Raw genomic sequence first — 15793 nt, forward strand, 5'->3', positions numbered from 1 at the left:
GACACCTGGGAGCCAGAAATCTTTCAGATTGAGAGGGGGTCAAATACTTATTTCCCTCATTAAAATGCAAATCAATTTATAACATGAGTTTTTCTGGATTTTTTTGTTGTTATTCTGTCTCTCACTGTTCAAATAAACCTACCATTAAAATTATAGACTGGTCATTTCTTTGTCAGTGGGCAAACGTACAAAATCAGCAGGGGATCAAATACTTTTTCCCCCTCACTGTATGTGGTTGTTTTACCTACCTTAGTTGAATGCCCTGACTGGAAACTGTAATATGTGGTTGTTTTACCTACCTTAGTTGAATGCCCTGACTGGAAACTGTAATATGTGGTGGTTTTACCTACCTTAGTTGAATGCCCTGACTGGAAACTGTAATATGTGGTTGTTTTACCTACCTTAGTTGAATGCCCTGACTGGAAACTGTGATATGTGGTAGTTTTACCTACCTTAGTTGAATGCCCTGACTGGAAACTGTGATATGTGGTAGTTTTACCTAACTTAGTTGAATGCCCTGACTGGAAACTGTGATATGTGGTAGTTTTACCTACCTTAGTTGAATGCCCTGACTGGAAACTGTGATATGTGGTTGTTTTACCTAACTTAGTTGAATGCCCTGACGGGAAACTGTGATATGTGGTGGTTTTACCTACCTTAGTTGAATGCCCTGACTGGAAACTGTAATATGTGGTTGTTTTACCTACCTTAGTTGAATGCCCTGACTGGAAACTGTGATATGTGTTGGTTTTACGTACCTTAGTTGAATGCCCTGACTGGAAACTGTAATATGTGGTTGTTTTACGTACCTTAGTTGAATGCCCTGACTGGAAACTGTAATATGTGGTTGTTTTACCTACCTTAGTTGAATGCCCTGACTGGAAACTGTGATATGTGGTGGTTTTACCTAACTTAGTTGAATGCCCTGACTGGAAACTGTAATATGTGGTTGTTTTACCTACCTTAGTTGAATGCCCTGACTGGAAACTGTGATATGTGGTGGTTTTACCTACCTTAGTTGAATGCCCTGACTGGAAACTGTGATATGTGGTAGTTTTACCTACCTTAGTTGAATGCCCTGACTGGAAACTGTGATATGTGGTGGTTTTACCTACCTTAGTTGAATGCCCTGACTGGAAACTGTAATATGTGGTGGTTTTACCTACCTTAGTTGAATGCCCTGACTGGAAACTGTGATATGTGGTAGTTTTACCTACCTTAGTTGAATGCCCTGACTGGAAACTGTGATATGTGGTAGTTTTACCTACCTTAGTTGAATGCCCTGACTGGAAACTGTAATATGTGGTGGTTTTACCTACCTTAGTTGAATGCCCTGACTGGAAACTGTAATATGTGGTGGTTTTACCTAACTTAGTTGAATGCCCTGACTGGAAACTGTGATATGTGGTGGTTTTACCTACCTTAGTTGAATGCCCTGACTGGAAACTGTAATATGTGGTGGTTTTACCTAACTTAGTTGAATGCCCTGACTGGAAACTGTGATATGTGGTGGTTTTACCTACCTTAGTTGAATGCCCTGACTGGAAACTGTGATATGTGGTTGTTTTACCTAACTTAGTTGAATGCCCTGACTGGAAACTGTGATATGTGGTGGTTTTACCTACCTTAGTTGAATGCCCTGACTGGAAACTGTGATATGTGGTAGTTTTACCTACCTTAGTTGAATGCCCTGACTGGAAACTGTAATATGTGGTGGTTTTACCTAACTTAGTTGAATGCCCTGACTGGAAACTGTGATATGTGGTGGTTTTACCTACCTTAGTTGAATGCCCTGACTGGAAACTGTGATATGTGGTGGTTTTACCTACCTTAGTTGAATGCCCTGACTGGAAACTGTGATATGTGGTGGTTTTACCTACCTTAGTTGAATGCCCTGACTGGAAACTGTGATATGTGGTGGTTTTACCTAACTTAGTTGAATGCCCTGACTGGAAACTGTGATATGTGGTGGTTTTACCTAACTTAGTTGAATGCCCTGACTGGAAACTGTGATTATGTGGTAGTTTTACCTACCTTAGTTGAATGCCCTGACTGGAAACTGTGATTATGTGGTAGTTTTACCTACCTTAGTTGAATGCCCTGACTGGAAACTGTGTTTTGTGGTAGTTTTACCTAACTTAGTTGAATGCCCTGACTGGAAACTGTGATATGTGGTAGTTTTACCTAACTTAGTTGAAAGCCCTGACTGGAAACTGTGATATGTGGTGGTTTTACCTACCTTAGTTGAATGCCCTGACTGGAAACTGTGATATGTGGTGGTTTTACCTACCTTAGTTGAATGCCCTGACTGGAAACTGTGATATGTGGTTGTTTTACCTAACTTAGTTGAATGCCCTGACTGGAAACTGTAATATGTGGTTGTTTTACCTACCTTAGTTGAATGCCCTGACTGGAAACTGTGATATGTGGTGGTTTTACGTACCTTAGTTGAATGCCCTCACTGGAAACTGTAATATGTGGTTGTTTTACCTACCTTAGTTGAATGCCCTGACTGGAAACTGTAATATGTGGTGGTTTTACCTACCTTAGTTGAATGCCCTCACTGGAAACTGTAATATGTGGTTGTTTTACCTAACTTAGTTGAATGCCCTGACTGGAAACTGTAATATGTGGTGGTTTTACGTACCTTAGTTGAATGCCCTGACTGGAAACTGTGATATGTGTTGGTTTTACGTACCTTAGTTGAATGCCCTCACTGGAAACTGTAATATGTGGTTGTTTTACCTACCTTAGTTGAATGCCCTGACTGGAAACTGTAATATGTGGTTGTTTTACCTAACTTAGTTGAATGCCCTGACTGGAAACTGTGATATGTGGTGGTTTTACGTACCTTAGTTGAATGCCCTGACTGGAAACTGTGATATATGGTTGTTTTACCTAACTTAGTTGAATGCCCTGACTGGAAACTGTGATATGTGGTGGTTTTACCTAACTTAGTTGAATGCCCTGACTGGAAACTGTAATATGTGGTTGTTTTACCTACCTTAGTTGAATGCCCTGACTGGAAACTGTGGTATGTGGTAGTTTTACCTACCTTAGTTGAATGCCCTGACTGGAAACTGTAATATGTGGTGGTTTTACCTACCTTAGTTGAATGCCCTGACTGGAAACTGTGATTATGTGGTAGTTTTACCTACCTTAGTTGAATGCCCTCACTGGAAACTGTAATATGTGGTTGTTTTACCTACCTTAGTTGAATGCCCTGACTGGAAACTGTAATATGTGGTTGTTTTACCTAACTTAGTTGAATGCCCTGACTGGAAACTGTGATATGTGGTGGTTTTACGTACCTTAGTTGAATGCCCTGACTGGAAACTGTGATATATGGTTGTTTTACCTAACTTAGTTGAATGCCCTGACTGGAAACTGTGATATGTGGTGGTTTTACCTAACTTAGTTGAATGCCCTGACTGGAAACTGTAATATGTGGTTGTTTTACCTACCTTAGTTGAATGCCCTGACTGGAAACTGTGGTATGTGGTAGTTTTACCTACCTTAGTTGAATGCCCTGACTGGAAACTGTAATATGTGGTGGTTTTACCTACCTTAGTTGAATGCCCTGACTGGAAACTGTGATTATGTGGTAGTTTTACCTACCTTAGTTGAATGCCCTGACTGGAAACTGTGATATGTGGTGGTTTTACCTACCTTAGTTGAATGCCCTGACTGGAAACTGTAATATGTGGTTGTTTTACCTACCTTAGTTGAATGCCCTGACTGGAAACTGTGATATGTGGTAGTTTTACCTACCTTAGTTGAATGCCCTGACTGGAAACTGTGATATGTGGTGGTTTTACCTAACTTAGTTGAATGCCCTGACTGGAAACTGTGATATGTGGTTGTTTTACCTACCTTAGTTGAATGCCCTGACTGGAAACTGTAATATGTGGTTGTTTTACCTACCTTAGTTGAATGCCCTGACTGGAAACTGTAATATGTGGTGGTTTTACCTACCTTAGTTGAATGCCCTCACTGGAAACTGTAATATGTGGTTGTTTTACCTAACTTAGTTGAATGCCCTGACTGGAAACTGTAATATGTGGTGGTTTTACGTACCTTAGTTGAATGCCCTGACTGGAAACTGTGATATGTGTTGGTTTTACGTACCTTAGTTGAATGCCCTCACTGGAAACTGTAATATGTGGTTGTTTTACCTACCTTAGTTGAATGCCCTGACTGGAAACTGTAATATGTGGTTGTTTTACCTAACTTAGTTGAATGCCCTGACTGGAAACTGTGATATGTGGTGGTTTTACGTACCTTAGTTGAATGCCCTGACTGGAAACTGTGATATATGGTTGTTTTACCTAACTTAGTTGAATGCCCTGACTGGAAACTGTGATATGTGGTGGTTTTACCTAACTTAGTTGAATGCCCTGACTGGAAACTGTAATATGTGGTTGTTTTACCTACCTTAGTTGAATGCCCTGACTGGAAACTGTGGTATGTGGTAGTTTTACCTACCTTAGTTGAATGCCCTGACTGGAAACTGTAATATGTGGTGGTTTTACCTACCTTAGTTGAATGCCCTGACTGGAAACTGTGATTATGTGGTAGTTTTACCTACCTTAGTTGAATGCCCTGACTGGAAACTGTGATATGTGGTGGTTTTACCTACCTTAGTTGAATGCCCTGACTGGAAACTGTAATATGTGGTAGTTTTACCTACCTTAGTTGAATGCCCTGACTGGAAACTGTGATACAGTGAGGGAAAAAAGTATTTGATCCCCTGCTGATTTTGTACGTTTTCCCACTGACAAAGACATGATCAGTCTATAATTTTAATGGTATGTTTATTTGAACAGTGAGAGACAGAATAACAACAAAAGAATCCAGAAAAACGCATGTCAAAAATGTTATAAATTGATTTGCATTTTAATGAGGGAAATAAGTATTTGACCCCTCTGCAAAACATGACTTAGTACTTGGTGGCAAAACCCTTGTTGGCAATCACACAGGTCAGACGTTTCTTGTAGTTGACCACCAGGTTTGCACACATCTCAGGAGGGATTTTGTCCCACTCCTCTTTGCAGATCTTCTCCAAGTCATTAAGGTTTCGAGGCTGACGTTTGGCAACTCGAACCTTCAACTCCCTCCACAGATTTTCTATGGGATTAAGGTCCGGAGACTGGCTAGGCCACTCCAGGACCTTAATGTGCTTCTTCTTGAGCCACTCCTTTGTTGCCTTTGCCGTGTGTTTTGGGTCATTGTCATGCTGGAATACCCATCCACGACCCATTTTCAATGCCCTGGCTGAGGGAAGGAGGTTCTCACCCAAGATTTGACGGTACATGGCCCCGTCCATCGTCCCTTTGGTGCGGTGAAGTTGTCCTGTTCCCTTAGCAGAAAAACACCCCCAAAGCATAATGTTTCCACCTCCATGTTTGACGGTGGGGATGGTGTTCTTGGGGTCATAGGCAGCATTACTCCTCCTCCAAACACGGCGAGTTGAGTTGATGCCAAAGAGCTCGATTTTGGTCTCATCTGACCACAACACTTTCACCCAGTTCTCCTTTGAATCATTCAGATGTTCATTGGCAAACTTCAGACGGCCCAGTATATGTGCTTTCTTGAGCAGGGGGACCTTGTGGGCACTGCAGGATTTCAGTCCTTCACGGGGTAGTGTGTTACCAATTGTTTTCTTGGTGACTATGGTCCCAGTTGCCTTGAGATCATTGACAAGATCCTCCCGTGTAGTTCTGGGCTGATTCCTCACCGTTCTCATGATCATTGCAACTCCACGTAGGTGAGATCTTGCATGGACCCCCAGGCCGAGGGAGATTGACAGTTCTTTTGTGTTTCTTCCATTTGCGAATAATCGCACCAACTGTTGTCACCTTCTCACTAAGCTGCTTGGCGATGGTCTTGTAGCCCATTCCAGCCTTGTGTAGGTCTACAATCTTGTCCCTGACATCCTTGGAGAGTACATTGGTCTTGGCCATGGTGGAGAGTTTGGAATCTGATTGATTGATTGCTTCTGTGGACAGGTGTCTTTTATACAGGTAACAAACTGAGATTAGGAGCACTCCCTTTAAGAGTGTGCTCCTAATCTCAGCTCATTACCTGTATAAAAGACACCTGGGAGCCAGAAATCTTTCAGATTGAGAGGGGGTCAAATACTTATTTCCCTCATTAAAATGCAAATCAATTTATAACATGAGTTTTTCTGGATTTTTTTGTTGTTATTCTGTCTCTCACTGTTCAAATAAACCTACCATTAAAATTATAGACTGGTCATTTCTTTGTCAGTGGGCAAACGTACAAAATCAGCAGGGGATCAAATACTTTTTCCCCCTCACTGTATGTGGTTGTTTTACCTACCTTAGTTGAATGCCCTGACTGGAAACTGTAATATGTGGTTGTTTTACCTACCTTAGTTGAATGCCCTGACTGGAAACTGTAATATGTGGTGGTTTTACCTACCTTAGTTGAATGCCCTGACTGGAAACTGTAATATGTGGTTGTTTTACCTACCTTAGTTGAATGCCCTGACTGGAAACTGTGATATGTGGTAGTTTTACCTACCTTAGTTGAATGCCCTGACTGGAAACTGTGATATGTGGTAGTTTTACCTAACTTAGTTGAATGCCCTGACTGGAAACTGTGATATGTGGTAGTTTTACCTACCTTAGTTGAATGCCCTGACTGGAAACTGTGATATGTGGTTGTTTTACCTAACTTAGTTGAATGCCCTGACGGGAAACTGTGATATGTGGTGGTTTTACCTACCTTAGTTGAATGCCCTGACTGGAAACTGTAATATGTGGTTGTTTTACCTACCTTAGTTGAATGCCCTGACTGGAAACTGTGATATGTGTTGGTTTTACGTACCTTAGTTGAATGCCCTGACTGGAAACTGTAATATGTGGTTGTTTTACCTACCTTAGTTGAATGCCCTGACTGGAAACTGTAATATGTGGTTGTTTTACCTACCTTAGTTGAATGCCCTGACTGGAAACTGTGATATGTGGTGGTTTTACCTAACTTAGTTGAATGCCCTGACTGGAAACTGTAATATGTGGTTGTTTTACCTACCTTAGTTGAATGCCCTGACTGGAAACTGTGATATGTGGTGGTTTTACCTACCTTAGTTGAATGCCCTGACTGGAAACTGTGATATGTGGTAGTTTTACCTACCTTAGTTGAATGCCCTGACTGGAAACTGTGATATGTGGTGGTTTTACCTACCTTAGTTGAATGCCCTGACTGGAAACTGTAATATGTGGTGGTTTTACCTACCTTAGTTGAATGCCCTGACTGGAAACTGTGATATGTGGTAGTTTTACCTACCTTAGTTGAATGCCCTGACTGGAAACTGTGATATGTGGTAGTTTTACCTACCTTAGTTGAATGCCCTGACTGGAAACTGTAATATGTGGTGGTTTTACCTACCTTAGTTGAATGCCCTGACTGGAAACTGTAATATGTGGTGGTTTTACCTAACTTAGTTGAATGCCCTGACTGGAAACTGTGATATGTGGTGGTTTTACCTACCTTAGTTGAATGCCCTGACTGGAAACTGTAATATGTGGTGGTTTTACCTAACTTAGTTGAATGCCCTGACTGGAAACTGTGATATGTGGTGGTTTTACCTACCTTAGTTGAATGCCCTGACTGGAAACTGTGATATGTGGTTGTTTTACCTAACTTAGTTGAATGCCCTGACTGGAAACTGTGATATGTGGTGGTTTTACCTACCTTAGTTGAATGCCCTGACTGGAAACTGTGATATGTGGTAGTTTTACCTACCTTAGTTGAATGCCCTGACTGGAAACTGTAATATGTGGTGGTTTTACCTAACTTAGTTGAATGCCCTGACTGGAAACTGTGATATGTGGTGGTTTTACCTACCTTAGTTGAATGCCCTGACTGGAAACTGTGATATGTGGTGGTTTTACCTACCTTAGTTGAATGCCCTGACTGGAAACTGTGATATGTGGTGGTTTTACCTACCTTAGTTGAATGCCCTGACTGGAAACTGTGATATGTGGTGGTTTTACCTAACTTAGTTGAATGCCCTGACTGGAAACTGTGATATGTGGTGGTTTTACCTAACTTAGTTGAATGCCCTGACTGGAAACTGTGATTATGTGGTAGTTTTACCTACCTTAGTTGAATGCCCTGACTGGAAACTGTGATTATGTGGTAGTTTTACCTACCTTAGTTGAATGCCCTGACTGGAAACTGTGTTTTGTGGTAGTTTTACCTAACTTAGTTGAATGCCCTGACTGGAAACTGTGATATGTGGTAGTTTTACCTAACTTAGTTGAAAGCCCTGACTGGAAACTGTGATATGTGGTGGTTTTACCTACCTTAGTTGAATGCCCTGACTGGAAACTGTGATATGTGGTGGTTTTACCTACCTTAGTTGAATGCCCTGACTGGAAACTGTGATATGTGGTTGTTTTACCTAACTTAGTTGAATGCCCTGACTGGAAACTGTAATATGTGGTTGTTTTACCTACCTTAGTTGAATGCCCTGACTGGAAACTGTGATATGTGGTGGTTTTACGTACCTTAGTTGAATGCCCTCACTGGAAACTGTAATATGTGGTTGTTTTACCTACCTTAGTTGAATGCCCTGACTGGAAACTGTAATATGTGGTGGTTTTACCTACCTTAGTTGAATGCCCTCACTGGAAACTGTAATATGTGGTTGTTTTACCTAACTTAGTTGAATGCCCTGACTGGAAACTGTAATATGTGGTGGTTTTACGTACCTTAGTTGAATGCCCTGACTGGAAACTGTGATATGTGTTGGTTTTACGTACCTTAGTTGAATGCCCTCACTGGAAACTGTAATATGTGGTTGTTTTACCTACCTTAGTTGAATGCCCTGACTGGAAACTGTAATATGTGGTTGTTTTACCTAACTTAGTTGAATGCCCTGACTGGAAACTGTGATATGTGGTGGTTTTACGTACCTTAGTTGAATGCCCTGACTGGAAACTGTGATATATGGTTGTTTTACCTAACTTAGTTGAATGCCCTGACTGGAAACTGTGATATGTGGTGGTTTTACCTAACTTAGTTGAATGCCCTGACTGGAAACTGTAATATGTGGTTGTTTTACCTACCTTAGTTGAATGCCCTGACTGGAAACTGTGGTATGTGGTAGTTTTACCTACCTTAGTTGAATGCCCTGACTGGAAACTGTAATATGTGGTGGTTTTACCTACCTTAGTTGAATGCCCTGACTGGAAACTGTGATTATGTGGTAGTTTTACCTACCTTAGTTGAATGCCCTGACTGGAAACTGTGATATGTGGTGGTTTTACCTACCTTAGTTGAATGCCCTGACTGGAAACTGTAATATGTGGTTGTTTTACCTACCTTAGTTGAATGCCCTGACTGGAAACTGTGATATGTGGTAGTTTTACCTACCTTAGTTGAATGCCCTGACTGGAAACTGTGATATGTGGTGGTTTTACCTAACTTAGTTGAATGCCCTGACTGGAAACTGTGATATGTGGTTGTTTTACCTACCTTAGTTGAATGCCCTGACTGGAAACTGTAATATGTGGTTGTTTTACCTACCTTAGTTGAATGCCCTGACTGGAAACTGTAATATGTGGTTGTTTTACCTACCTTAGTTGAATGCCCTGACTGGAAACTGTGATTATGTGGTAGTTTTACCTACCTTAGTTGAATGCCCTGACTGGAAACTGTGATATGTGGTGGTTTTACCTAACTTAGTTGAATGCCCTGACTGGAAACTGTAATATGTGGTAGTTTTACCTACCTTAGTTGAATGCCCTGACTGGAAACTGTAATATGTGGTTGTTTTACCTAACTTAGTTGAATGCCCTGACTGGAAACTGTAATATGTGGTTGTTTTACCTAACTTAGTTGAATGCCCTGACTGGAAACTGTGATATGTGGTAGTTTTACCTAACTTAGTTGAAAGCCCTGACTGGAAACTGTGATATGTGGTGGTTTTACCTACCTTAGTTGAATGCCCTGACTGGAAACTGTAATATGTGGTGGTTTTACCTAACTTAGTTGAATGCCCTGACTGGAAACTGTGATATGTGGTAGTTTTACCTAACTTAGTTGAAAGCCCTGACTGGAAACTGTGATATGTGGTGGTTTTACCTACCTTAGTTGAATGCCCTGACTGGAAACTGTGATATGTGGTGGTTTTACCTACCTTAGTTGAATGCCCTGACTGGAAACTGTAATATGTGGTGGTTTTACCTACCTTAGTTGAATGCCCTGACTGGAAACTGTAATATGTGTTTTTTTTACCTACCTTAGTTGAATGCCCTGACTGGAAACTGTAATATTTGGTGGTTTTACCTACCTTAGTTGAATGCCCTGACTGGAAACTGTAATATGTGGTTGTTTTACCTAACTTAGTTGAATGCCCTGACTGGAAACTGTAATATGTGGTAGTTTTACCTACCTTAGTTGAATGCCCTGACTGGAAACTGTGATATGTGGTAGTTTTACCTACCTTAGTTGAATGCCCTGACTGGAAACTGTGATATGTGGTGGTTTTACCTACCTTAGTTGAATGCCCTGACTGGAAACTGTGATATGTGGTAGTTTTACCTACCTTAGTTGAATGCCCTGACTGGAAACTGTGATATGTGGTGGTTTTACCTACCTTAGTTGAATGCCCTGACTGGAAACTGTAATATGTGGTGGTTTTACCTACCTTAGTTGAATGCCCTGACTGGAAACTGTGATATGTGGTAGTTTTACCTACCTTAGTTGAATGCCCTGACTGGAAACTGTGATATGTGGTAGTTTTACCTACCTTAGTTGAATGCCCTGACTGGAAACTGTAATATGTGGTGGTTTTACCTACCTTAGTTGAATGCCCTGACTGGAAACTGTAATATGTGGTGGTTTTACCTAACTTAGTTGAATGCCCTGACTGGAAACTGTGATATGTGGTGGTTTTACCTACCTTAGTTGAATGCCCTGACTGGAAACTGTAATATGTGGTGGTTTTACCTAACTTAGTTGAATGCCCTGACTGGAAACTGTGATATGTGGTGGTTTTACCTACCTTAGTTGAATGCCCTGACTGGAAACTGTGATATGTGGTTGTTTTACCTAACTTAGTTGAATGCCCTGACTGGAAACTGTGATATGTGGTGGTTTTACCTACCTTAGTTGAATGCCCTGACTGGAAACTGTGATATGTGGTAGTTTTACCTACCTTAGTTGAATGCCCTGACTGGAAACTGTAATATGTGGTGGTTTTACCTAACTTAGTTGAATGCCCTGACTGGAAACTGTGATATGTGGTGGTTTTACCTACCTTAGTTGAATGCCCTGACTGGAAACTGTGATATGTGGTGGTTTTACCTACCTTAGTTGAATGCCCTGACTGGAAACTGTGATATGTGGTGGTTTTACCTACCTTAGTTGAATGCCCTGACTGGAAACTGTGATATGTGGTGGTTTTACCTAACTTAGTTGAATGCCCTGACTGGAAACTGTGATATGTGGTGGTTTTACCTAACTTAGTTGAATGCCCTGACTGGAAACTGTGATTATGTGGTAGTTTTACCTACCTTAGTTGAATGCCCTGACTGGAAACTGTGATTATGTGGTAGTTTTACCTACCTTAGTTGAATGCCCTGACTGGAAACTGTGTTTTGTGGTAGTTTTACCTAACTTAGTTGAATGCCCTGACTGGAAACTGTGATATGTGGTAGTTTTACCTAACTTAGTTGAAAGCCCTGACTGGAAACTGTGATATGTGGTGGTTTTACCTACCTTAGTTGAATGCCCTGACTGGAAACTGTGATATGTGGTGGTTTTACCTACCTTAGTTGAATGCCCTGACTGGAAACTGTGATATGTGGTTGTTTTACCTAACTTAGTTGAATGCCCTGACTGGAAACTGTAATATGTGGTTGTTTTACCTACCTTAGTTGAATGCCCTGACTGGAAACTGTGATATGTGGTGGTTTTACGTACCTTAGTTGAATGCCCTCACTGGAAACTGTAATATGTGGTTGTTTTACCTACCTTAGTTGAATGCCCTGACTGGAAACTGTAATATGTGGTGGTTTTACCTACCTTAGTTGAATGCCCTCACTGGAAACTGTAATATGTGGTTGTTTTACCTAACTTAGTTGAATGCCCTGACTGGAAACTGTAATATGTGGTGGTTTTACGTACCTTAGTTGAATGCCCTGACTGGAAACTGTGATATGTGTTGGTTTTACGTACCTTAGTTGAATGCCCTCACTGGAAACTGTAATATGTGGTTGTTTTACCTACCTTAGTTGAATGCCCTGACTGGAAACTGTAATATGTGGTTGTTTTACCTAACTTAGTTGAATGCCCTGACTGGAAACTGTGATATGTGGTGGTTTTACGTACCTTAGTTGAATGCCCTGACTGGAAACTGTGATATATGGTTGTTTTACCTAACTTAGTTGAATGCCCTGACTGGAAACTGTGATATGTGGTGGTTTTACCTAACTTAGTTGAATGCCCTGACTGGAAACTGTAATATGTGGTTGTTTTACCTACCTTAGTTGAATGCCCTGACTGGAAACTGTGGTATGTGGTAGTTTTACCTACCTTAGTTGAATGCCCTGACTGGAAACTGTAATATGTGGTGGTTTTACCTACCTTAGTTGAATGCCCTGACTGGAAACTGTGATTATGTGGTAGTTTTACCTACCTTAGTTGAATGCCCTGACTGGAAACTGTGATATGTGGTGGTTTTACCTACCTTAGTTGAATGCCCTGACTGGAAACTGTAATATGTGGTAGTTTTACCTACCTTAGTTGAATGCCCTGACTGGAAACTGTGATACAGTGAGGGAAAAAAGTATTTGATCCCCTGCTGATTTTGTACGTTTTCCCACTGACAAAGACATGATCAGTCTATAATTTTAATGGTATGTTTATTTGAACAGTGAGAGACAGAATAACAACAAAAAAATCCAGAAAAACGCATGTCAAAAATGTTATAAATTGATTTGCATTTTAATGAGGGAAATAAGTATTTGACCCCTCTGCAAAACATGACTTAGTACTTGGTGGCAAAACCCTTGTTGGCAATCACACAGGTCAGACGTTTCTTGTAGTTGACCACCAGGTTTGCACACATCTCAGGAGGGATTTTGTCCCACTCCTCTTTGCAGATCTTCTCCAAGTCATTAAGGTTTCGAGGCTGACGTTTGGCAACTCGAACCTTCAACTCCCTCCACAGATTTTCTATGGGATTAAGGTCTGGAGACTGGCTAGGCCACTCCAGGACCTTAATGTGCTTCTTCTTGAGCCACTCCTTTGTTGCCTTTGCCGTGTGTTTTGGGTCATTGTCATGCTGGAATACCCATCCACGACCCATTTTCAATGCCCTGGCTGAGGGAAGGAGGTTCTCACCCAAGATTTGACGGTACATGGCCCCGTCCATCGTCCCTTTGGTGCGGTGAAGTTGTCCTGTTCCCTTAGCAGAAAAACACCCCCAAAGCATAATGTTTCCACCTCCATGTTTGACGGTGGGGATGGTGTTCTTGGGGTCATAGGCAGCATTACTCCTCCTCCAAACACGGCGAGTTGAGTTGATGCCAAAGAGCTCGATTTTGGTCTCATCTGACCACAACACTTTCACCCAGTTCTCCTTTGAATCATTCAGATGTTCATTGGCAAACTTCAGACGGCCCAGTATATGTGCTTTCTTGAGCAGGGGGACCTTGTGGGCACTGCAGGATTTCAGTCCTTCACGGGGTAGTGTGTTACCAATTGTTTTCTTGGTGACTATGGTCCCAGTTGCCTTGAGATCATTGACAAGATCCTCCCGTGTAGTTCTGGGCTGATTCCTCACCGTTCTCATGATCATTGCAACTCCACGTAGGTGAGATCTTGCATGGACCCCCAGGCCGAGGGAGATTGACAGTTCTTTTGTGTTTCTTCCATTTGCGAATAATCGCACCAACTGTTGTCACCTTCTCACTAAGCTGCTTGGCGATGGTCTTGTAGCCCATTCCAGCCTTGTGTAGGTCTACAATCTTGTCCCTGACATCCTTGGAGAGTACATTGGTCTTGGCCATGGTGGAGAGTTTGGAATCTGATTGATTGATTGCTTCTGTGGACAGGTGTCTTTTATACAGGTAACAAACTGAGATTAGGAGCACTCCCTTTAAGAGTGTGCTCCTAATCTCAGCTCATTACCTGTATAAAAGACACCTGGGAGCCAGAAATCTTTCAGATTGAGAGGGGGTCAAATACTTATTTCCCTCATTAAAATGCAAATCAATTTATAACATGAGTTTTTCTGGATTTTTTTGTTGTTATTCTGTCTCTCACTGTTCAAATAAACCTACCATTAAAATTATAGACTGGTCATTTCTTTGTCAGTGGGCAAACGTACAAAATCAGCAGGGGATCAAATACTTTTTCCCCCTCACTGTATGTGGTTGTTTTACCTACCTTAGTTGAATGCCCTGACTGGAAACTGTAATATGTGGTTGTTTTACCTACCTTAGTTGAATGCCCTGACTGGAAACTGTAATATGTGGTGGTTTTACCTACCTTAGTTGAATGCCCTGACTGGAAACTGTAATATGTGGTTGTTTTACCTACCTTAGTTGAATGCCCTGACTGGAAACTGTGATATGTGGTAGTTTTACCTACCTTAGTTGAATGCCCTGACTGGAAACTGTGATATGTGGTAGTTTTACCTAACTTAGTTGAATGCCCTGACTGGAAACTGTGATATGTGGTAGTTTTACCTACCTTAGTTGAATGCCCTGACTGGAAACTGTGATATGTGGTTGTTTTACCTAACTTAGTTGAATGCCCTGACGGGAAACTGTGATATGTGGTGGTTTTACCTACCTTAGTTGAATGCCCTGACTGGAAACTGTAATATGTGGTTGTTTTACCTACCTTAGTTGAATGCCCTGACTGGAAACTGTGATATGTGTTGGTTTTACGTACCTTAGTTGAATGCCCTGACTGGAAACTGTAATATGTGGTTGTTTTACCTACCTTAGTTGAATGCCCTGACTGGAAACTGTAATATGTGGTTGTTTTACCTACCTTAGTTGAATGCCCTGACTGGAAACTGTGATATGTGGTGGTTTTACCTAACTTAGTTGAATGCCCTGACTGGAAACTGTAATATGTGGTTGTTTTACCTACCTTAGTTGAATGCCCTGACTGGAAACTGTGATATGTGGTGGTTTTACCTACCTTAGTTGAATGCCCTGACTGGAAACTGTGATATGTGGTGGTTTTACCTACCTTAGTTGAATGCCCTGACTGGAAACTGTGATATGTGGTGGTTTTACCTACCTTAGTTGAATGCCCTGACTGGAAATCTCTCTGGATGAGAGTGTCTGTTAAATGACAACATTAATGAAACTACAGGAGCCTGGCAGCCAGGGCTAGAGTAGTCCTTCTGCTACTAGGAACGGAGACAGCAGCTGAATGCTCCCATCTAGTGTTGACAACTGGCAATGACAGCCAGATTCTCAGTCCTCATCACACTGCAGAGCCAGATTCTCAGTCCTCATCACACTGCAGAGCCAGATTCTCAGTCCTCATCACACTGCAGAGCCAGATTCTCAGTCCTCATCACACTGCAGAGCCAGATTCTCAGTCCTCATCACACTCCAGAGCCAGATTCTCAGTCCTCATCACACTGCAGAGCCAGATTCTCAGTCCTCATCACACTCCAGAGCCAGATTCTCAGTCCTCATCACACTCCAGAGCCAGATTCTCAGTCCTCATCACACTCCAGAGTAAGGTACAGAGACGGATCATTGAATGAGTCCCTGTTTGAAGACCTGGG

General features: G+C 41.7%; 2 protein-coding genes across 2 annotated transcripts in view; one reads left to right on the forward strand and one right to left on the reverse strand.

Annotated features, from left to right (window-relative positions):
- Positions 1 to 15793, forward strand: part of LOC311147822 (mitochondrial carnitine/acylcarnitine carrier protein-like) — a 73241-nt gene that overhangs the window by 56521 nt on the left and 927 nt on the right. The gene's annotated exons all lie outside the window — the stretch shown is intronic.
- Positions 9415 to 15484, reverse strand: LOC311147573 (uncharacterized protein; the record flags this gene model as incomplete). The annotated part of the gene is made up of 4 exons (XM_084184322.1): positions 9415 to 9657; positions 10474 to 11493; positions 11853 to 11958; positions 15464 to 15484. 4 exons carry the CDS (start codon positions 15482 to 15484, stop codon positions 9641 to 9643), a joined length of 1164 nt encoding a protein of 387 aa, XP_084040448.1. The 3' UTR covers positions 9415 to 9640.

The sequence above is a fragment of the Coregonus lavaretus genome (genome assembly GCF_964263955.1).
Source record: "Coregonus lavaretus genome assembly, chromosome: 20".
NCBI classification, from domain to species: Eukaryota; Metazoa; Chordata; class Actinopteri; order Salmoniformes; family Salmonidae; genus Coregonus; species Coregonus lavaretus.